Genomic DNA, 23994 nt, shown 5'->3' with positions numbered 1-23994 from the left:
TACATAAATGGAATCCCATAAGCATAATGGGAATTCCCCTTTTTGATTGGTTGACCAGGCTCACGTGATCCTAGGGAGGCTTGCGAGCCGTGTGCGACCCTGGGATCCGTCGGCCTTTACACAGGCGTATGCCTGCAGGCCGGAGAAGGGAACTCTCCGTAGCTGTGGAGCCAGGAGGTAAGTATGGGAATATTTTGCGGGCCAGAGGTGCACTCAGGAGGTATGTCTCCGACCGCAAATTCAAGGCCAATGATTCCGATGCCTGGGCAGGTCTGGTGGCTTTACGTAGAATTACATAGTGTATAGCACAGAAACAGGCCATTCGGCCCAACAGCTCTATCCCGATTTTTATCCTCCACACGAGCCTCCTCCCACCCTACTTCATCTAACCCTATCAACACAACCTAGTCCTATCTCCCTTATGTACCTATCTAGCGTACCCTTAGATGCACCTCTGCTATTCGCCTCAACTACTCCATGTGGTAGCGAGTTCCACATTCTAACCACATGGTGGTAGATGGGCTGAGGTAGGGGTGGAGACAAGCAATGTTATAGAGGTGATCTATGTGATAGAATATGAGGCTTGAAACTCTTCTTGGGGTTGAATGGAACATTAAGGTTTCAAGTAGTCTGGTTCAGCCTGAGACAGTGGAGGGGGATGGAATCAGTGGCAAGGGTATGGAGTTTGTGAAGGGGGGCGCGAAGATGATGACTTCCGTCTTTCCAATGTTTAGCTGAAAGAAATTGCAGCTTATCAAAGACTGAAGCAGTGGAGGGGTCGAGAGAGACAGAGCTGAGTGTAATCAACTTACATGTGGAAGCTGACTCCATGTCTGCAGATGACATTGTCAAGGGGCAGCATGTAGATGAGGAGGAGGAGGAGGGTGCCAAGGATAGATTCTTGGGGCCTCTGTGGATAATGGTGTGGGAGCTGGAAGAGAAGCCATTGCTGGAGATGCTCTGACTATGATCAGAGAGTTAAAAGGGAATCAAGCGAGCGGGACAATGGGAGGAGGATGATATGGTTGACTGTGTCAAAGGCTGCAGAGGGTGCAAGGAGGGATAATGCACCACAGTCACCATCACAGATAATGTCATTTGTGACTTTGGTTAGGGCCATATCTGTGGCGGTGACAGGGGTGATTGGAAAGATTCAAACAGGGAGTTGCGATAAAGATGGGCACAGATTTGGGAGGCGACACAAAGTCAGGGGTTTTGGAGAGGAAAGGGAGGTTGGAAGCAGGATGATACCTTGCAAGGACAGAGGGGCCAAGAGTGGTTTTTTATTAGGAAGGGGTGATGTTGGAGATTTTGAAAAAGAGGGAATGGTACCTGAGGAGAGGGAGTCATTTACAATGTCAGCTAGAATGAGGGCCAGGAAGGGAAGTTAGGTGGTCAGCAATTTGTTGGGAATGGGATCAAGGGAGGAGGAGGTGGATCTCACTGACAATACGAGCTTGGAGAAGGCATGGGACGAGATTGGAGAGAAGCTAGAGAGAGACATGCGTTCAGGAGTAGGGCAGGGGGAGCAGGCAAAGGAATGCCACGCACATGCATGAATACGCTTGCTACTTACATTCCACAGCGTGTTTCATAGAATCAGACAGCACAGAAGGAGGCCATTCGGCCCATCGTGCCTGTGCCGGCTCTTTGAAAGATCTATCTCTTTTCCCATAGCCCTGCAATTTTTTTCCTTTTCAAGTATATATCCAATTCCCTTTTGAATGTTACAATTGAATCTGCTTCCACCACCCTCTTAGGTAGTGCGTTCCGGATCATAATAACTCGCTGCATTAAAAAAAAAATCCTCATCTCCCCTCCTGCTTTAGGGGATCATACGACTTTGCAATAGTTACCATGTAAGTAATTGGGGAAAGTAGATCTGTTCAGGGATTATAGGGAGGGACAGTTTGAACTTGTGTGGAATTGGAGGCTTCAAGGAGCACATGTGGTCCTGGAACACTTACAGGGGCTTTACTAAAAGAGGGTTGGGGGGCTGGTAAATAAAAATATATTTATTTCAAATCTTTAAAAAAAAATTTCTGGTAGAGGGTGAGTGTGGTCTCTCTCCCTTGGGAGGTATCTTTTATGTTGCCTTGTAATTGTTACATGGTGAGATGTCAAATTCTATGATGTGCATTTATTTTTTGATCAACACATTGCAATGAAATTGCGTTCTGATTTGTTAGCATTGTATCTTATAAAGCTTCAATAAACAGTTAATGCAAAATTATGATCTCTGAGCGTGATGGATTCTTGTTGGCTATTGGTATGTCAATCTGTATCAACTCTTAGTTTGAATTGCCTCAAAAGCTACAAAATCAATTGTTTTAAAGACAAAATTAAAGGGTTCAGTGAAATACAATACATGAAACCCCTAGTATTGCAACACACTCCTGGCGGGTCTCCCATCCACCATAAGCTTCAAGGCATTTCACCGAGGTGTAAAGAAAAATTGCACACTGAGCCAAAGAAGAAGATATTAGAAGGGTGACTCAAAATTTGGTCAGAGGTGGGTTTTAAAGAGTAGAGGCAGGTGATGAGGCAGAGAAGTTTAGCAAGGGAATTCCAGATCGTGAGGGTTAGGTGTCTGAAGGCACAGCCGCCAATGGTGGGGCCAAGGAGAGGATGCACAAGAAACCAGAGTTATAAAAATGGAAAGGGGTGGGGTTGGGGGTGGGTGGGGTGCAGTTACTGTTTTAGCAAAGGGACCAAATAAATCAACATCTCTCTGCACCAATGGGCAGCATTTAATTGCAACACCCCTTCAAATCACCAGCATCTTGCACTGACTGCGAACCAGCAACCACTGGGGACATGCGTGTACATGCATGTTGGCTGAGGACAGGGTCATGCTTGGTTGTGTTGTGTCCACGATGACACTCTACATGAGTGACACTCACCAGGCTTTGGCAGCATGCAGAGGAAGAGACAAGAAAAAAAAGGCTTGCATTTATATAGCGCCTTTTACAACCTCAGGACAGCCCAAAGTGTTTTACAGCCAATGGGCTACTTTTGTAACATAGGAAAGCTGGTAGCCAATTTTCACACAGCAAGGTCGCACAAACAACAATGACATAATGACCAGATAGATCAGGAATGCCTTGCGCTTGCGGTTTATTAGCTCCTGGATCTCCTGGTCTTTCTCGTCGAACCAGTCTTGGTGTTTCCTGGTCGAGTGACCGAGCGTCTCTTCACAGGTGCTGGTTATGGAGGCCAAGGGCAGGATTTTCATTCAGGAGTCGGGTTGGAGGCGGGACTACAACTTTCGGAAGCAAAATGTTGGAATAAACGGGTCTTTTTCCGAGTGGCAGGCAGTGACTAGTGGTGTACCGCAGGGATCGGTCCTTGGACCCCAGCTATTCACAATATATATTAATGATCTGGACGAGGGAACTAGATGTAATATCTCCAAGTTTGCAGACGACACAAAGCTGGGTGGGCATGTGTGCTGTGAGGAGGATGCCAAGAAACTCCAGTACGATTTGGATAGGTTTGGGTGATTGGGCAGAAGCATGGCAGATGCAATATAACGTGGATAACTGTGAGGTTATCCACTTTGGTGGCAAAAACAGGAAGGCAGATTATTATCTGAACGGCAATAGATTGGGAGAAGGGGAAGTGCAACGAGACCTGGGTGTCCTTGTGCACCAGTCGCTGAAGGTAAGCATGCAGGTGCAGCAGACGGTTAAGAAGGCAAATGGTATGTTGGTCTTCATAGCGAGAGGATTCGAGTACAGGAGCAAGGATGTCTTGCTGCAGTTGTACAGGGCCTTAGTGAGAGCACACCTTGAGTATTGTATGCAGTTTTGGTCGCCTTATCTGAGGAAGGATGTTCTTGCCATGGAGGGAGTGCAGCGAAGATTCACCAGGCTGATACCTGGGATGGCAGGAATGACGTATGAGGAGAGATTGGGTCGATTGGGCTTATATTTGCTGGAGTTTAGAAGAATGAGAGGGGATCTCATTGAAACGTATAAAATTCTGGCAGGACTAGACAGGCTAGATGGTGGAAGGATGTTCCCGATGGTGGGGGAGTCCAGAACCAGGGGTCACAGTCTAAAGATAAGGGGTAAGCCATTTAGGACAGAGATGAGGAGGAATTTCTTCACCCAGAGAGTGGTGAACCTGTGGAATTCTGTACCACAGAAGGCAGTTGAGACCAATTCATTAAATGTATTCAAGAAGGAGTTAGATATATTTCTTATGGCTAAAGGGATATGGGGAGAAAGCAGAGACAGGGTACTGAATTTGGATGATCAGCCATGATCTCATTAAATGGCGGTGCATGGTTCGAGGGGCCAAATGGCCTACTCCTGCTCCTATCTTCTATGTTTCTATGTGGGCGTCGCTGGCAATGCTAGCATTTATTGCCCATCCCTAATTGCCCTTGAGAAGGTGGTGGTGTGCTGCCACCTTGAACCGCTGCAGTCCGTGTGGTGAAGGTACTCCCACAGTGCTGTTAGAGAAGGAGTTCCAGGATTTTGACCCAGCGACGATGAAGGAACGGCGATATACATCCAAGTCAGGATGGTGTGTGACTTGGAGGGGAACTTGGAGGTGATGGTGTTCTCATGCGCTTGCTGCCCTTGTCCTTCTGGGTGGTAGAGGTTGCGGATTTGGGAGGTGCTGTCGAAGAAGTCTTGGCGAGTTGCTGCAGTGCATCTTGTAGAGGGTACACACTGCAGCCATGGTACGCCAGTGGTGGAGGGAGTACTAACTTTGTATTGGAATAACTGAAGAAAATCAGAATCCAGTATTACATCACCCAGTTTGTGAACAAACTTTTCCAGGTTGTCTTATTGGAAAATATTATAGCCAGGAACCAGATATTCTTAACCAAGCTACTGAGAAGGAGGTATCAGATCAAATTAATCAAAACAATGATCTCAGGCAACTTCATTTACTTAGCTGCTGGAAGTTCCTAGTACATTTTCATACTTGTAGACTCACAGTAAAACTGCTAAGAGAATGAAATGGAAACTACAGTCTACAGTAATGTGATGACCATCAGTTGGCCCGGCTTGGCATTGTTAGAACTGTGCCGCACTCACAGGTGGAATGAAAGTGTTTGTTTTGCAGTTCCTAATGGACTGAGTCTTATTTCCATATATCTGTTGCCACATTGCTACAGTTGCTGATGTTGTTTTCTTTTCTCCTCTTTTAAGTGCCATTTAGGATCAATTAAATTACCAAAAGATGTTCTCTTTGAAATGGGGCACAAACATGAAACATAAGTTATAAATAAAACAAAAGGATACATATTCCTGTTCCTATAGAAGCACTTTTCTCCGCTTCTTAATTGATCAATCAGCAACAAAAGGTTAATTTATAAAGGGACACAATTAATATACTTCAAATTTCAGATAAAAAAACAAAAAGGAAACTTCTTAAATTAAAGCATAATATTATTACCAGTGTCCATCGTGCACTCCAGTCCCTCCGGTGCCCACTGGTCGCAGAAGGCTCAAGCGTACCGGTGGACACCGTGTGTTCCATCGCCACGGACACCCGGGTACGGGCGCAGTTGCAGAGGAGAGACAGACAGTTGGGCCGAACGAGCCCATCGACCGCGCGCGGCCTGGACCTGTTAGTGGCCACTTTGGCCAGGTCCAGGAGCAGTCCCACGAGGAGGTCCTCCAACTTGCCCCCTCCCGCACCAGGTGGCCACAGATCAGGAGCGTGTGACTGAAGTGTAGCCTGAAGTTGAGGAGCAGCCCCTTTCAAATATTGGCAGAGGGGCTGCAACCACTCACATTCTATATAGACGTGGAACACGGACTCCTGCAGGCCGCAAAGGATACAGGCAGCCTGGGAGTCCGTGATTCTGCTTAAAAACCTATTGCACAGGATTGCTCCATGCAACACTCTCTGCACCAGATTCCTCATGGAACAGGAGAGGAGTCCGCTGGACGGCAGGACGGAAAACGAGGGCGAGGGAGTGGAGAGTGTGCAGGAGCAGCTGTACAGGAAACGCTGCAGAACATTGCTGCAGGAGTTCCTCTGGACAGTGTCCTAGGCCCAACCATCTTCAGCTGCTTCATCAATGACCTTCCCTCTATCATAAGGTCAGAAGTGGGGATGTTCGCTGATGACACAGTGTTCAGTTTCATTCGCAATTCCTTAGTTAATGAAGCAGTATGTGCCCGCATGCAGCAAGACCTGGACAATATCCAGGCTTGGGCTAAGTGGCAAGTAACATTTGCACCACACAGTGCCAGGCAATGACCATCTCCAACAAGAGAGAGTCTAACCACCTCCTCTTGACATTCAATGGCATTACCATCGTCAAATCCCCCACCATCAACATCCTGGGGGTCACTATTGACCAGAGATGTCCACACCCTTCACCACTGGCGCAACGTGGCTGCAGTGTGTACCATTTATAAGATGTACTGCTGCAACTCGCCAATGTTTCTTCGACACCACCTCCCAAACCCGCGACCTCCACCACCTAAAAGGACAAGTGCAGCAGACGCATGGGAACACCATCACCTTCAAGTTCCCCTCCAAGTCACACACCTTTCTGACTTGGAAATATATCGCCATTCCTTCGTCGTCGCTGGGTCACAATCCTGGAACTCCAGGAATGGCATGGAGGGAATTTCAGCTCAGACGGGATTGCTCCACACACTAGAGCCTCCTTGACACACCTAGTGGAATCGGGGACGAGCGCGGCTTTTAGTGCCTGGATGGCATCGTCCATGAGCCAGACGTGCCGCCAGGACATCCTGTGTGCCAACTCGTCTGGCTACATCCAGCCTGCTCCCCCACCATCCAGTACGTCCCTGACTCAGGTCACCTTGCCAGACAGAGCCCTGCCCTCTACCAGCCACATGAACCCGCGCTCATGGAGGTGCGGATTCCTGAGCAGCGGCTCCCGAAGGGTAGCCACCACTCCTGACGGAGGAGAGCTCTGACTGGAGGCGACCATGTTCCTGATCCTGGTAAAAGACAGGCAGCTCCCGCAAGGAGGCACGGTCTACCCCCAGGATATACGTCGTTAGCGCACACCATCTAGGAGAGTCTTCTACGTACAGACGTCTCTGCAGGGTCTGAAGATGGAAAATCGCAGCTTGGGTACGCACGCAAACCAGCGCCTGACCACCCTCCCTAAGCGGGAGACTCAGAACCGCAGCAGAGACCCAATGCGTTCCTTTGTCCCAGAAGAAGTCGATGAGCTTCCTCTGTATCTTGCTGACCAACTCGGGGGAGGGATCAAAGTGACCAACTGGTACCACTGCATAACAGCCACCAGCTGATTTATGACCAGCGCTCGACCCCTGCAGGACAGCACTCGGAGCAGTCCTGTCCAGCGCCCTAGGCGATCGATGACTTTGGTCTCCATCTCTTGCTAGTTCGCTGGCCAGGCTTCCTCGGCAGGGCTAAGGTAGATCCCAGGTACAGGAGATGAGTGGTGCTCCAGCCAGAAGGCCTGAGCTCCTCCGGCAGACAGTCCATCCGTCACTGACCCACTAGGAGTCCAGAACATTTCTCCCAGTTGATTCTGGCGGAGGATGCGGCCGAGCGGACCTGCTGGCACTCACGCATCTTCCGCAAGTCAATGGGATCCGTGACCATGAGAAGCATGTCATCGGCATAATCTGAGAGGACAACCTCCACACCCGGCCCTTGCAGAGCCAGTCCCGTCAACCTCTTCCGCAAGAGGCGCAGGAAAGGCTCCACGCAGATGGAATATAACTGGATGTACATGGGGCATCCCTGACGCACTCCTCTCCCGAAGTGAAGGGGCGCCGTCAAAGACCTTTAACCTTAATCAAACACTCAGCGGCGGTGTACAGAAGTCGGATCTGGGCAACGAAATGCATCCCGAACCCAAATGCGCACAGAGTCCCGAAGAGGTATTGGTGATCCACCCTGTCGAACGCCTTCTCATAGTCTAGGGAAAGGAAGGCGACTGACAGTCCAGCCCTCTGGGAATGGTGGACCAGGTCCCGGACCAGATAGATGTTATCGTAGATGGTCGGGCCCGGGACCGTGTAGGACTAGTCGGGGTGGATCATGTGGGCCAGCACGGTGCCAAGGTGGGCAGACATGGCGCTGGCAAAGATCTTGTCATCTGTGCTGAGGAGGGAGACCAGGCGCCTGTTCTTAAGAAGGCGGAGATCGCCCTTCTTGGGCAGCAGGACGATGGCTGCCCAGTGCCAAGAAAGGGGCATCTCCCCAGTCGCCAGACTTTCCCTCAGGACCCGCCCATAGTCACCCCCCAGGATGTCCCAGAATGCCCTGTGGAACTCTGCGGTCAGCCCATCTAGCCCTGGAAACTTTCCCCTCGAGAGCTGGCCGAGGGCACCGGTCAGCTCCGCCAGGTTCAGCGGAGCATCCAGCTGTTTGGCGCCCTCCGGGCCGACCTTCGGCAGGTCCTCCCACAAAACTCTGCGCGCATCCTCGCTGGACGGATCCGGAGAGAACGGCCTCATAATAAGTCCGGGCCCCAGCACTGTTGCCCTCCGGATCTAAGACCAGAGATTCATCGTCGGCCAGCAGCCCCAAGAGCTGCTTACAGACCCCCCGTTTTTTTTCCAGCAAGTAGAAGAAGGGGGAGCCACGGTCCAGGTCCCGGAGGAACTGGATCCACGACCTCATGTCCGCGCCTCGGGACCCAACGATCTGCAGGTCCTTCAGCGTGCCCTTCTTCTCTTCATATTCCTTCTGCAGAGCAGGGTCCTCGACGACTTGACCGAGACGGGACTCCAGGTCAAGCACCACCACGAGTCCCAGAACCTGTAGCAGCAGGTTGTTAAAGTGCCAGTACACAGACCCCACCAGCGTACGGAGCAGTGCAAGCTCCACCCAGGCCAGGTGATGGACCGAGCTCCGCCCACTCCAGGTGATGGTCCGAGCTCCGCCCACTCCAGGTGATGGACCGAGCTCCGCCCACTCCAGGTGATGGTCCGAGCTCTGCCCGCTCCAGGTGATGCTCCGCTCACACCAGGTGATGGTCCGAGCTCCGCCCACTCCAGGTGATGGACCGAGCTCCGCCCACTCCAGGTGATGGTCCGAGCTCCGCCCACTCCAGGTGATGCTCCGCTCACACCAGGTGATGGTCCGAGCTCCGCCCACTCCAGGTGATGCTCCGCCCACACCAGGAGATGGTCCAAGCTCCACTGACACTAGGTGATGGACCAAGCTCTGCCCACTCCAGGTGATGGACTGAGCTCCGCCCACTCCAGGTGATGCTCCGCCCACTCCAGGTGATGCTCCACCCACTCCAGGTGATGGTCCGAGCTCCGCCCACTCCAGGTGATGGACTGAGCTCCGCCCACTCCAGGTGATGGACCGATCTCCGCCCACAGCAGGTGATGGACCAAGCTCCGCCCACACCAGGTGATGGACCGAACTCCGCCCACACCAGGTGATGGACCGAACTCCGCCCACACCAGGTGATGGACCGAACTCCGCCCACACCAGGTGATGGACCGAACTCCGCCCACACCAGGTGATGGACCGAACTCCGCCCACACCAGGTGATGGACCGAACTCCGCCCACACCAGGTGATGGACCGAACTCCGCCCACACCAGGTGATGGGCCGAGCTCCGCCCACTCCAGGTGATGGGCCGAGCACCGCCCACTCCAGGTGATGGGCCGAGCACCGCCCACTCCAGGTGATGGGCCGCGCTCCGCCCACTGCAGGTGATGGGCCGCGCTCCGCCCACTCCAGGTGATGGGCCGCGCTCCGCCCACTCCAGGTGATGGGCCGCGCTCCGCCCACTCCAGGTGATGGGCCAAACTCCGCCCACACCAGGTGATGGACCGAACTCCGCCCACACCAGGTGATGGACCGAACTCCGCCCACACCAGGTGATGGACCGAACTCCGCCCACACCAGGTGATGGACCGACCTCCACCCTCACCAAGTGATGGGCCGCGCTCCGCCCACTCCAGGTGATGGGCCGCGCTCCGCCCACTCTAGGTGATGGGCCGCGCTCCGCCCACTCCAGGTGATGGGCCGCGCTCCGCCCACTCCAGGTGATGGGCCGAACTCCGCCCACACCAGGTGATGGACCGAACTCCGCCCACACCAGGTGATGGACCGAACTCCGCCCACACCAGGTGATGGACCGAACTACGCCCACACCAGGTGATGGGCCGAGCTCTGCCCACTCCAGGTGATGGACCGGACTCCGCCCACACCAGGTGATGGACCGAACTCCGCCCACACCAGGTGATGGACCGAACTCCGCCCACACCAGGTGATGGACCGAGCTCCGTCCACTCTAGGTGATGGGCCGAGCACCGCCCACTCCAGGTGAGGGGCTGCGCTCCGGCCACTCCAGGTGATGGACCGAGCTCCGCCCACTCCAGGTGATGGACCGAGCTCCGCCCACTCCAGGTGATGGACCGAGCTCCGCCCACTCCAAGTGATGGTCCAAGCTCCGCCCACTCCAGGTGATGGTCCGAGCTCCGCCCACTCCAGGTGATGGTCCGAGCTCCGCCCACTCACTCCAGGTGATGGTCCGAGCTCCGCCCACTCCAGGTGACGGTCCGAGCTCCGCCCACTCCAAGTGATGGTCCAAGCTCCGCCCACTCACTCCAGGTGATGGTCCGAGCTCCACCCACTCCAGGTGACGGTCCGAGCTCCGCCCACTCCAGGTGATGCTCCGAGCTCCGCCCACTCCAGGTGATGCTCCGAGCTCCGCCCACTCCAGGTGATGGACCGAGCTCCACCCACACCAGGCGATGGACCGAGCCCGGCACCGGCCACATGGAAGACAACCAAACACAGGAGATGGAAGCCCAGGAAATGTCAATTCAGTGAATTCTGTCCTGTCTTTCAGATGAGCTGTTAAACTGATGCCCTCTCCGGTGGACGGAAAATATCCTATGACACTATTCAAAGACGTGTCCTGGCCAATATTTATCTCTCAATCAAGATCGCTAAAAGAAACCCAGATTATCTGGTCATTATCATATTGCTGTCTGTGGGAGCTTGCTGTGCGCAAATTATCTGCTGCATTTCCCTATATTACAACAGTGACTAGACTTCAAACGTACTTCATTGGCTGCAAAACGCTTTGGGATGTCCTGAAAGGCGCTATAGAAATGCAAGTCTTTATTTTCTTTCTTTTTGGGACGTCTTCATTATCTCCCTGGAGTTGCTCACCAGGCTCCTTCACAAGCTGCCTTGATCATGGTAAGCTCGGCCCTTCCTCCATCCCCGGCCCCGCTTTCTAAACTCCAACCTTCTTCAGTTGTACTAACTTAGTATTGGAACAACGGAAGAAAATCAGAACCCAGTATTAAATGGTCCAGTCTGTGAACAAGCTTTTCCAGGAGGTCTTTCCCTCTTGCAAACTCACAGCTAAAATAAACAAGGAGCAGTAAAAGCGCAAAGAAACTATAACTGCAGAAACAATAAAGCCCAAATTATAAATATTATAAGTATTCCGGATCCTATGGAAACACCTTTCTCTGCGCAGTGGATAAGGGTGACTTGTCACCAATGAGAATCGAATGAACAAAATTTCCACTTTTTAAAGGTAGCCACAAACAATAAAAGGATTCTGCTGTTATTGGCTCCAATCACCCTTCATAAGCAAGAACAACGAGAAACAGTTGTGCAGGTAGTTTTTTTTGATTACCAATATAAAGTCTGGCAATCAGAGTGAAGTTGTTGTTTCAGTTGTGTTAGTATCCATTCAGGTGAGTGGAAGTAGAGAGTAAAATGTGATTAATGGAAGGAAGAGGCTTTTCTAGGTCTGTATTCTTATCTGTGCAAGATGAGTTTATATTTCTGGTGTTTGATACTTGGTTACTGTGATGGTGCTCCCTATTGCCATGGAGCTGTTGTACAGATGGCAGTAATTGTTCCTCCTGTCTTTATGGAGCTGTCGTTCATGGACCTCTCTTCCTTATTGTAACAGGTGGCAAAGTTTGAGGAAAACCAGTGTTCCCCAATATCTAGCTGACTGTTCCATTAATTAGTAGTCCTTGAGTCCTGCCTGTACTTAACAATGCCTCCCACTGTCTTAGGATTGCCCCTGTGCAGTTCCAATTCAGACTCGAAATGATTGGCCATGCAACCTACAGAGTGAACATCTTGTTGGGACTCCTGCTACTTCTGGCAGGTAAGGTGGCTCATTTAGTACTTTTTTGTAAAGAGAGTGCCTACTTAAATTTTTAAAGCAATTGTATTTAAAAACTTCAGTGCAGCAGATGCAAAAGTGTTCTGGCACTCCTGCTGCAATCCACGTGGCTGTGCTTGTTTCCAAAATAATTACTAATAACACATCAAAAGCCTGTAAATAAGGAACTTTAAACAAGTAACCATTGCTTTAGCTGAAAGTCTTAATCCATTGAACACTTTCCATGCATCTGATTCTCATTTTAATACTCGCTAGTAGGGTAAAGTGGAAGTGAAGTGATTGCATAATGTTTGTGATCTGATGCCAAGTTCAATTAAGACTGTTTGTTTTTTGAGCCAATTTTTTTTGTTGTGAGCTGGTGCCTTCCTTGTACAAGGGGGCACTGTCAGAAATAGACTTGTTACAAATTGGCTGCTGTGTATCCCCTACATTGCAACAGTGAATTGCATTCCCAAAGTACTTCACTGGCTACAGAAGTGTTTTGTGATGTTGTGAACGATGCTATATTAAATGCAAGTCCTTTCCTTGACTCTAGGTTCCAGCAGTTCAACTATAGTGCATTCCCATTGATGTAATAGTACCACACTTTTATGACCACCTCCCAGGAATTGAGATGCTTTGCCTGATGCCAGCCAAATGACCCCCTAGATGGAAGCTATTACTTTAGTCTCCTCTGCCACACACTGTCCCAGTGTATAATCAAAAACTGAGTTTGCACAGTAACTCTTTTTAATTGCAACATTCCTTTTCTGTGCTTTGACCTCTCTGCTATCCTTGTAGAAGGCGTGTGTGCGTGTCTGTCTGTTGGGATAGGTGTACAGTCTGTTTCTATTGTCTTAAGTGATCTAGCTTAACTGCCCAATGAATCTTGTTTTAATTTGTGTATGTGTTGCATCAATTGGAATTAAATTTGTTTCTTCATGCTACCATCCACTCAACCATGTTAACCAACTTCTATTAACTCTTTAAAATTAAACTTCCCTTCTCCATGTGGCTGAAATTTTTTTTTTTTTTTTGCTTGTAGAATCTGAGCTGTAAGTTTAGGAGTGGGATGTTTCTTCAAACTTGCCATTTCATCATTATTCACTCTGTTTGGAGAAGTCTCCTAAATGGGAGTCTAAAGCTTGCATCTAGCAATGCCTGCCATTGTAATAGTGTATTGGCCTTTTGATGCCCGACATATTGTCCTGCAGCAATTCAATCTATTAACCTACACTTGTGAATTAGTACTTTTTGGGGAGACATCTAACACAGGCTCACTTGCAAGACCAAAGCCCAACCAATTATGTGGTACCAGTACCCCACTTTGCATATCAGTTTGCAAGGTCTGCTTCATGTCCCTGCTAGTGACTAATTTGATGCAGTCACTCCAGTTGGTGATTTTTAAGTAGAGACTGCATGTTAATTGGATCTTGCTGCCTTTCAGATCTGTCCATTCTACATTTTGCAGTTGGGGAGATTGTCAGAGATGTAATAATGAGCAAAACACAACATACTAAATGCTCAAGCAGCACAACTATAGAAATGTCTGCTAATACAAATTCAGAAGAGCCACACTGATCATAAAGTCTATTCGTATGCTGGGGGAAGAATTGTTTCATAGTTGCTGATCACTTAAATTTAACACTTGTGAAGACTGCATAACTCCATATTCAAAGCAACATGTGTTCCTGACAATTGGATAATTTGCAAACTGAGTTCAGTCAAATTGCCTATATTCAAATAGATTCCATTCTTTCAGGCTGTAGAATCTCGGTCATGAATCTTGGGATGGGAGGTCTCCCAAGAGTGAGCTAACTAGGAGACTACCAGTTGTATCGATTTGTATGTGGGTTCAATGATGACACATTCATGAAAGGGAATGACTTTTTATCTAAAGTATGTTCAACTCAGTTAACAGCATTACAGGAGACATCATGTTAGAGATCCATCTAAAACGAAACTAAACTGCTTGTCTCTCACATGCCCTCTGCTGGTCAGGCATAAGTAATCAATCAGGCAAATATGCTAGTAAGGCATCATAATCAAACCGTCAAATACCATCACTATTTGCTGATATCATTACATCTCCCTTTCTTAAAACCAAAGTATTTTACTTTTATGTAACAACATGTTTTCTTTGTATTACTCTGCATTTTAACTAACACTTAATGAACTTACATTATCATTATCAAGGCTTTTTAACCTTGCTTTGTGTGTTCACATGAAATATGTAAATACACTAGAACTTGAAGAAAGAATAAGATAACATTACTTCCTTCTATAACAATAGTCCTTAAATTTGCTCAATGAGTCTCTCAGGAGGCTTCATGTGTCTTGAGGATTTTCTGATTGATTGTCCTTGAATCTGAATTGTTGCCTCAGATGATGATGATGATGATTTCTCCGCTGTGTGATCAGGTTGTTCAACAGTATCAGTCTTTTGACCTGCTGTGATCAGGTTGTTCAACAGTATCAGTCTTTTGACTTGACCTGTGTGATCAGGTTGTTCAACAGTATCAGTCTTTTGACTTGCTGTGGCTGGTCCCATGAGAAGATCCCGACGATTTCTTCTCAGAACAGCACCCTCATGTGTCTGAATGGTGTATGATCTTGGTTGAACTTCACTCAGGACAGTTCCCTTCTGAGTCCATATGTTTGTTTTGTCTTTGAACCTTACTTGGTCACCAGTGTGGAGTTCAGGTAGGTTTTGTGTTCCTCTGTCATAGTAGTACTTTTGCTTTTCTTTCTGTTGCTCTTTGAACTTCCTCACTTTCTCCCCCTCTTTTTTTTGTTTTCAGGAGGTTCTCCGGGATGGGTAGGTTTGACCTTAGCCGACGTCCCATAAGGAGTTGGGCTGGTGACATACCACACTCGAGCGGCGTTGTGCGGTATACAAGCATGCTTTGGTAGAAGTCAGTTCCACTGTCTTTTGCCTTGTACATCAGTCTTTTCACTGTCTGGACCGATTTTTCCACTAGTCCATTGGACTGTGGAAAGTGAGGACTTGACGTTGTGTGGACAAAGTCCCACTCTTTGGCAAAGTGTCGGAAACTTGCATTGTAAAACTGGGGTCCGTTGTCTGTGAAGACCTCGCTTGCCACGCCATGTCTGGAGAATATGGCTTTCATACATGTTATCACAGCATCTGCAGTGGTGGTGTACAGTCTACAAACCTCTGGATACAGGGAGTAATAGTCTGTGACTACAAGATAGTCCTTCCCTTGACATACGAATAGGTCAGCGCCTACCTTCTGGTAAGGTCTGTCTGGCGCTGGGTGTGGCTTTAGTGGTTCTACCGGATTGCTTGCTCAATATTTCAGGCATATTGTGCAGATTGACACCTCATTTGTCACATCTTGGTTGATTCGTGGCCAGTAGATCACCTCTCGTGCTCTTTTCTTACACTTTTCGATTCCCAGATGTCCTCCATGGATCCTTTTTTAGCATCTCTTTTCTCAGATTCTTTGGGATAACTATTTTACTTCCTTTGTAGATGATGTCTTTTGACCAGTGATAGTTCCGCCCTGCAGTTCCAGGACTCTGCCATGTCAGGTGAGCAGTCTTGCTTCATGTTGGGCCATCCATCCAAGATGCTTTTCCTCCGTCGTCTCATTGTTTCATCTTTGTTTGTCTCAGTCTTTATGAGCTCCATTTTTGCATCTGCTATGGGCAGTGCACTTGTGATCATGTCCATGTAGGCATTCACTTTTTCATCCATTTTGGTGTTTGCGGGCTCACTTGGGTCAACAGCTCTGGACAACATGACTGCTGTATACATCAGCTTACCCGGTGTGTATGCAACATTGTGTATAGCATTGCAGCCTGATCATCATTCTTTGTATTCTAAGCGGACAGCTAGTTAGTGGCTTTTGGAACAATGCAATCAAGGGCTTATGGTCAGTCTCTACACTGATTGCTTGTCCTGCCACAAACTGGTGAAATCTTTCACTGGCATATGTGATGCTGAGCAGCTCCTTTTCTATTTGAGCATATCGCGTCTCTGCATCTGTCATTGAGCGCAATGCATATGCAATAGGTTGCCAGTAGTCATATTTTTGCAGAAGAACAGCACCGAGCCCCCACTGATGCATCTGATGATATCTTGATGGGTCTTGCAGGGTCATAAAACCTCAGAACTGGTTCCTCTGTGAGCAGTTTCTTTAGATCGCTCCATGACTTCTCATGCTCATGATTCCATTCCCATTCTATGTTCTTTTCAGTTAGTCTTCTCAGTGGCGCCATCTTTTCTGAGAGGTTGGATATGAATTTCCCCATGTAGTTGATCATTCCATTAAACCTCTGCATGTCCTTTTTGCATTGTGGCTTTGGCATATTCTCAATGGCGGACACCTTTCTGGGATCTGGTCTGATGCCCTCACTGCTAAGGATATCTCCCACGAATGTCAGTTCTGTCACCCCGAGCTGGCATTTCTCTCTTCAGCTTCAGGTTTGTTTTCCTTGTTGCTTCCAGCACTTTTCTCAGTCTCTCATCATGCTCAGTTCTCGTGGTTCCCCATACTATGATGTCATCCATTGATGTATCAACTCCCTCCAGGTGCTCATAGATCATATGGATAGTTTTGTGATACACTTCAGGAGCTGAGGCAATGCCAAATGGTAACCTTAGGAATCTGTAACTGCCAAATGGACTGTTGAACGTGCACAGTCTTGAACTTGCCTCGTCCAATTTCATCTGCCAAAATCCTGATGATGCATCTAACTTGCTGAAATACTTTGCATTTGCAAACTGTGACATGATTTCCTCACGTGTAGGAAGCTTGAAGTGCTCTCTTTATTGCTCTGTTTAGATCTCTTGGATCCAGGCAAATTCTGAGCTTTCCATTCTTTTTGTCCACAACGACGAGGGAACTCACCCACTCAGTTGGCTCATCTATCTTCTGAATCACGTTCAGGCTTTCCATCCTGTCTAACTCTGCCTTCAGTTGCTTTTGAAGAGCAAACGGAACTTTTCTGCATGGATGTATGACCGTTGGCATACTTTTATCTACACTGATCGTGTGTTCTCCTGGAAGGCAGCCTAGACCCTGAAATAGGTCGTTGTACTCTTTTTCATGAGTTCATCATAGACTGTCTCTCCTTCGCTTTCCACAACGAGGACTCTCTTTACCAGGTTCAGTCTCTCTCAGGCTTTTAAACCTAGTATGGCTTGCACATCCTTTGGCACCACGATTAATGCTAGTGTGTGTGCTTTCTGTCCTTGTGTGTTACTTTGACAATGCATCTTCCTTTCACTGGTATATCAGTACCTGAGTATCCTGTCACTTTCACTTTTATTCCATGTATCTTTGGTCTGGGTCTAATTTTCTTAAAATCAGTCTCTGATATCACATTAACTTGTGCTCCAGTATCCAATTTAAATGGAATGTGTATGTCATTCACTTTTAGTGTCAACATCCAGTCTCTTTTTTCTTCTTTGTTTTCAGACACAACATCTACATAGAACTCCTCTATCTCGCTTTCATCTACTGCATGGACCTTTGTTGCGCTTGGTTCTTGCAGCAACGGGCATAATGGTTGTTTTTGTTGCAACTATTGCATGTTTTACCATATGCTGGGCACTTTTTTGGTGTATGCTGTGTACCGCATCGACCACATGACTTTCGATTGCCCCTTTCATTTTTGTTCGCTGGCCACGCCTCTTTTTTTACATTGGCGCTCTTTTTGTTAAACGGTTTGTGTCCGTTCTTACTCACTGCATCCACGTTGCAGCTACTGTCACTGAACCGCTCCTTTGCCTGCGACTTCACAGTCTCTGTAGCCCTACACAGTGCTATGGCTTTTCCCAGGTCTAGATTTTGCTCTCTTAGCAGTCTTTCCCTTAGACCATTATCTGGAATACCACACACCAGTCTGTCTTTTATCAGCGAGTCTGTCAGTCCCCCAAATTCACATGTTTTGCTTCGGTTTCTCAGTTCAGTCACATACTGATCAATAGTCTCACCTGTTTTCTGTACACGTGAAAAATCTGTGCCTCTAAACGTCACGTTAAGTTTAGGTATGCAGTAGGCCTCAAACTGTTCCATTATTTTATCCAACTTCATTTTGTCTCCATCAGCAGTGAATGTGAAGTTATTATACACCTCCAGCGCTTCATAACCCACGACATGCAAGAACACTGACGCTTTCATTTTATCACTTTTCTCATCAGCTCCGATTGCCGCTAAATACAACTCCAAACGTTGTTTGAACCTCCTCCAATTTTCAGCCACATTACCTGTCAACTGAAGCTTCGCCGGTGGGTGTAAACCTTCCATTTTTTCACCGCTAGCTATTCTCCAATGGTAAGTAACGTTGTTCTCTTTTGGCTTGCTAATATGTGGAGAGCTGATTTAACTTCAGATTTTTCCTCTTCATCTCTTTCAAACACTTCTGACGCCATGTATCGACTTGTTTTGTGGGTTCAATGACGACACATTCATGAAAGAGAATGACTTTTTATCTAAAGTATGTTCAACTCAGTTAACAGCATTACAGGAGACATCATGTTAGAGATCTATCTAAAACGAAACTAAAACTAAACTGCTTGTCTCTCTCATGCCCTCTGCTGGTCAGGCATAAGTAATCAATCAGGCAAATATGCTGGTAAGGCATCATAATCAAACAGGCAAATACCATCACTATTTGCTGATATCATTACACCAGTAACTCTCAATACTGAGACTGATTTTCAAATGGTAAGGCAAAGCGTGACTTATTCAGTGGCTGAGTGGTTAAGTGAGTAATACACATCACAACGGTACCATCAAGCAGCAAGGGTATATCCGGGGTTGTGCTACAAATAGTATAGTGTCTATCATGGACAAACTCTTGTGTGCATTTTTAGTGGTTTGAATTGCCATAAACGCTACAAAACGAAGCATAGAAGAATTGCTTAAATGCATTTTGGAAAACAATTTCTCAAACTTTTTTTAGCAAAATGCTTACAGATGCAGATGGTAAACTTTGCAATTTTGTTTTTCACATCAAAGATTTCCGAGCTGGCAAATGTGATACATTTATTGTCCCAGTGTCTGCATCCAGCACTCCCATGCTTGTCACATTTTTGCTGTTTGTCCAAATTACTAACTTTTTTTTTGAATAACTGTAGCAGCAGGTGTTCAGGAACAATTTGCAAACTGCTCAAAGTCCGACACTGGTTTCTGCTTTCACGGAATATGCAGACGTCAAATATCTGAAGACGTTCTATCTTGCCTGTAAGTAGAAGTAAGGTCACTTGTTTGCTATCTGCTTAATTTTTTTAAATGAGTGAACGTTGCTTTTGTTTCCCATAGAACTACATGAGAATTCTTCAGGATATAATGCATTCAGTGCTAACTGATCTATCTAGATGGAAATGCTGCCTGTTTATCTAAGGAATATAATTTTGAAATAGACCTAGGAACAGATTCAGTGCAAGTTATGTAAATCTAACCGATAACTATCTAGTGGTGGTTTACATGACTTAACTGTTCAAACACCTTGGCTTATCCACTTAACTTGACATGTGAGTAATTCAAGACTCTACTTTGCTACTTTGCTATGAGTGCATCGGTGGCTGAATTCTCCAGAATGGATAACCCATGTAAACCAAAAAGTCCCAATCTGTCCAATTAGCTGAGTTGAGCTGGGGCAAAGCTAAGGGTGTTGCAATTGAGCAAGAGAAAAGGCAAAGCAACATCCAGGTGGGGTTCCTGCACCTGATGACTATCCAGTGAGCACCTTCCCTAATTTGGGGATTCTGGAAAGACCAGATCAGGCGGTGACAGTTTGTTGGCTAGAAATCGTCTCTTGCAATGTACCCTTTCAAAAATAGTTGCTTGTTTGGGGCGTTGAAGCTTAGCCATCCATGGAATCTGTGTTGGCAAAAATTAATGTCTTGGGAGAAGCAACAACAAAAAAACTTGCTACAACCAGTTTTTGTCCTTCCAATTCCAGATGTTCAACAGGATTTGTTGGAGACAGATGTCAGCACTTTGACTTGTTAGCTGTGTTGTCCGAGGATCCAGATACACGGAAAATCCTCATCTTTGTTATGATCCCTGTTTTGATCACAAGCACGGGTGCTACAGTCTATCTCTGCACACAGTAAGTGGTGTAGTCATTATTGACTATAGTAACATGGTGTGAAGGGCTTTTTAAAAAATAAAAAAAAAAGAACTCTAAATTTGAATCACAAACTACCTTGCAAGATTAGGGAACATAAATGTATAAAGCAATGTATGGATTTATTTTGTTTAATTGCTTGATTGCGAAGAATCCAACAAGGAGCTCATGGACTTTTGTCAGTAAGATTGAGACCATCTGTTCGGCTGCCTCTACTGCTTCCCTCCCTTTCCCCTAGCACATTGGGCCAAACTTCCTCTAAGGTTCCCCCCCCTGCCAAAGCCCTGAACTCTCCTGTTTCTCTCCTATCTCCCTGCATGCCCTCTTCAATATTATCTTGTCCATGAGACCCACCTCCTATCCCACTAAACTGCTGACCACCCAACTTCCCCTTCCTGGCCCGCCCATGTTAGCTGATATTTAACGGTTCTCTCTGATACTGGCTTTCCCCCCACTCAAATCTGCTGTCCTGACCCCTCTGTCCTTGCAAACTTCCACCCCATCTCCTCCAACCTCCCTTTTCCAGTCCTGATGTGCTGTCTCCTCCTAAATCTGCCCAACTTTCCCAGAACTCCCATGTTTGAATTCCCCCCCCCCACCCCAATCTGGTTTCTGCCCCTGCCACCCTAACAAATGGCTCTTGTCAAAGTCACAAATGACATCCTATGTGACTCTAACAGGTAAACTATCCCTCCTCATCCTTCTCTACCTGTCTGCAGCCTTTGACACGGTTGACCACACCACCTCCTCCAACGCCTCTCCTCCAACATCTGGGTGGGACTGCACTCTGTTCCCTAGCCACTGACTCCCTCCCTCTCCCTGGCAACTGTGAGGCTGAACCTGACTGTTCACAACCTTGGTGTTGTATTTGATTCTGAGATGAGCTTCCGACCACCTCTCCGCTCCATCACTAAGACCGCCTACAGCCACCTCTGTAACATTGCCCGATTCCACCCCTGCATCAGCTTATCTGCTGCTGAAACCCTCATTCATACCTTTGTTACCTCTAGACTTGACTCTTCCAACGCACTCCTGGCTGACCTCTCATCTTCCACCCTCCATAAACTTGAGCTCATCCCAAACTCTGCTACCTGTATCCTAACTCTCTCTAAGTCCCATTCACCCTACACCCATCTCTCCTGTGCTTGCTGACCTATATTGGCTCCCTGTGTATAAATCCCTCTATGCTTGCTCATCCCTATCTCTGTAACTTCCTCCAGCCCTACAACCCTCTGATATCTGCACTCCTCCCATTCTGGCCTCTTGCACATCCCTGATTTTAATTGCTGCACCACTGGTGGCTGTGCCTTCAGCTGCCGAGGCCCTAAGCTCTAGAATTCCCTCTTTAAACTTCTCTGGCTCACTAACTCTCTCACTCCTTAACCTACCTATTGACCAAGCTTTTGGTCATCTGCCCTAATATCTCCTTGTGTGGCCCAGTCAAATTTTGTTAATGCTCCTGTGAAGTGTCTTGGGACATTTTACTATTTTAAAGTTGCTATATATTTTTTTTTCTTCCCAGGGCTTCAGGGTTGGTTTTCTTGCCCCACCACTAGATGGTGCTGGAATTCAGAGTGGCTATGTAGGGCGTTCCAAAATGTGGAACTGCTTGGCACCTATTCAAAACCGGTCCCAAGATTAGGACTCAAAACCAATTATTTGACTTTTCAACTCTGGGCTGCATTACTTTGAAGGGACCAAACTTCCAGGAATTCTGGAATTTCAGCAGAAGAAGCCATTCAGCCCCAACATCTAATGACTGCTTTATGTTGTAATCCTGCATTTTCTCAAATGCCCAAAGTATTCCATGTAATAGCCTTGAGAAATTCCTCTAGCTTTATACTAACAGCGCAATCCTAAATTTAGGCCCACAAAACTGAATTCTTGTGCCAGCTAGTCGAATATCACCATTCTCTTTAACATTTGTTTTTTTTTAAAAAAAAAACCTTGTCATTCTTAACCTCGTAAGTGGGAAAAGCCGGTGAGTCATGACTTGAATCTTTGGCCAAAAGTGGTTCATGAAGTTTATTAACTTTTTTTTTTTTTTGAATTTTTATTTCCAGTCTCTGCCGACGCTTGATTTGTAGAGTAGACGATTGAGCTACCACAGATGGGAATATATTGTAAGGTACGATACAGAGTAATTCACTATAAAATACTGTTGTAGCCTTTCCCTTGTAGAAATTAACTAACTAGCATCTGCACCCAATTTATAATAGGGGGAGATTCTGTGTCGCTCTTGCTCTGTAACTAGCCGCTCGCTAGTTTGAGGGGTATTGCTCTCCTCACTATCTGATTCTAACCAACAACTTGATATTGTGCTACAGTTTTTCAATGGCTTTAATTTGAATATGAAGTTTCTAAATTACCACCCTAAATTTAAGGGGATTCTAAACTGATTTTATTACCATCTCTACTTCACTCTAGATGATTCTGCAACCTTGTTTACAGATGTCTGTAATCTGGATTTGGAAGTTCACTAATCTTGCAAGATGGAAACCTACAAGATCTTGTATTTAAGACACTGAAGACTTTTATCAGTTTAAATTTGTGTAAGATGGGTTCTGCTTTGGCACACTGGATTTGATATACTGAACATCGTTGCATGTTGCAATTGCTTATTGCTGCCTTTTGTCACCGTACCCAACACTCTGCTGTCGGCTGTTGCCATATTTATAGTACTGCCAACAGTGGACTTTGTTCACCTTTTTTATAGATTAACAACACAACAGAAGCAGCATCGCCCTTGGAAGACAAGTTTTGTTCTGAAAGGTGACCACACAGCCACTAGTTGCTCAGCACTGTTGGCTTTTTACTGCCACTAGTTCAGCTACCAATGACCTCTAGCGTGGGCTGAACTTTAAAGGACAAGATGATTAATTTGAAAGTTGGACACTTGTCCACCACTCCGAATCAGGTGAACCTAATGCGTTAAGCTCTGCACTCTTCTCTACTCCACTCAACTTTGTGTGGTAGTTGCACACTTGTAACCATGAACACTCTTTTCTTATAACCAATCATCCATATGAGCTACTTTTGATTTTTGGCTTGTATGATTTTTTAGCTTGTATGCTTCTAAAATAGTCAGTTGGATTAAAGTCACTTGTATACTTTGTTGGATTCTAGTCGCCAATATAATTCATTTGTGAAAATCTACAAAAGCAGTGAATACTTGCTTTAGATGTTTTTCTCTTGTAGAAACTGTTTTATTAAACTTTTAAGCTGCCCTCATCACTACTTGTATTTATTCAGAGCTGGAAGTGTTTTCTCAAACTCCAGGTAAGGGCTTTTATTTCACTTTAGATTATGACATTGAGAAAATGGCAACTTGCTCTCCTCACCAAATCACACCTGCATCTGTCCCCCTACTCGTCTGGCACTTTCTTCTCCTTTGAGCATCTCGCCTCGTTCCACCTCACACACTCTCTCTCTCTCTCTCTCTCTCTCTCTCTCTCTCTCTCTCTCTCTCTCTCTCTTAAAGTTCTCGTTTGCTACTGTCCACCCAAGTACGATAAGACTGTTATCATCGAGGTATCTGTGCTGGGACCACTGCTGTTCACAATTTACATTAGCGATTTAGACTTGGGAATCAAAAACACAATTTCTAAATTTGCGGATGAAGCCAAATTGGAGGGGATAGTTAATACTGAGGAGGACTGCAACAAGTTACAGGAGGACATTAATAAACTTGCAAAATGGGCATATAATTGGCAAATCAAGTTCAACATGGATAAATGTGAGGTATTACATTTTGGTAGGAAGGTCACTTATCACTTGGAGGGAGCAAGTCTAGGCAGGGT

At 46.8% G+C, this 23994-nt stretch overlaps 1 protein-coding gene across 9 annotated transcripts; it reads left to right on the top strand.

The window, feature by feature from the left end:
- The first annotated feature begins 89 nt into the window (after positions 1-89).
- Positions 90-23425, top strand: LOC147098524 (protransforming growth factor alpha-like). Of its 9 annotated transcripts, none has more exons than XM_085970330.1 (6): positions 11668-11720; positions 11997-12091; positions 19200-19305; positions 20027-20176; positions 22258-22322; positions 22622-23000. In XM_085970330.1, exons 1-5 carry the CDS (start codon positions 11698-11700, stop codon positions 22292-22294), a joined length of 411 nt encoding a protein of 136 aa, XP_085826456.1. In that variant the 5' UTR covers positions 11668-11697; the 3' UTR covers positions 22295-22322; positions 22622-23000. The 9 variants fall into 9 exon arrangements, with proteins under 9 accessions (XP_085826453.1, XP_085826454.1, XP_085826452.1 ...); XM_085970331.1 differs by having other exon boundaries at positions 22911-22996; XM_085970327.1 differs by lacking the exons at positions 11668-11720; positions 22258-22322 and adding an exon at positions 90-177 and having other exon boundaries at positions 22911-23425.
- The last annotated feature ends 569 nt before the right edge of the window (positions 23426-23994 follow it).

This window comes from Somniosus microcephalus, chromosome 29 (genome assembly GCF_052327205.1).
Source record: "Somniosus microcephalus isolate GS21.2 chromosome 29, FLI_Smic_1.0, whole genome shotgun sequence".
Lineage (NCBI taxonomy): Eukaryota > Metazoa > Chordata > Chondrichthyes > Squaliformes > Somniosidae > Somniosus > Somniosus microcephalus.
The sequence above is the reverse complement of the archived record's forward strand: the minus strand, read 5'-3'. Positions and strand labels throughout refer to the sequence as shown.

Bases quoted from the DNA above. Each gene is read 5' to 3' on its own strand.
- LOC147098524 (XM_085970324.1), top strand. From the start codon at position 11,698: ATGGAAGGAAGAGGCTTTTCTAG. The intron at 12,092-19,199 runs GTAAGGTGGCTC...GAATAACTGTAG, and splicing joins ACTCCTGCTACTTCTGGCAG to CAGCAGGTGTTCAGGAACAA. The intron at 19,306-20,026 runs GTAAGTAGAAGT...TTCCAATTCCAG, and splicing joins GAAGACGTTCTATCTTGCCT to ATGTTCAACAGGATTTGTTG.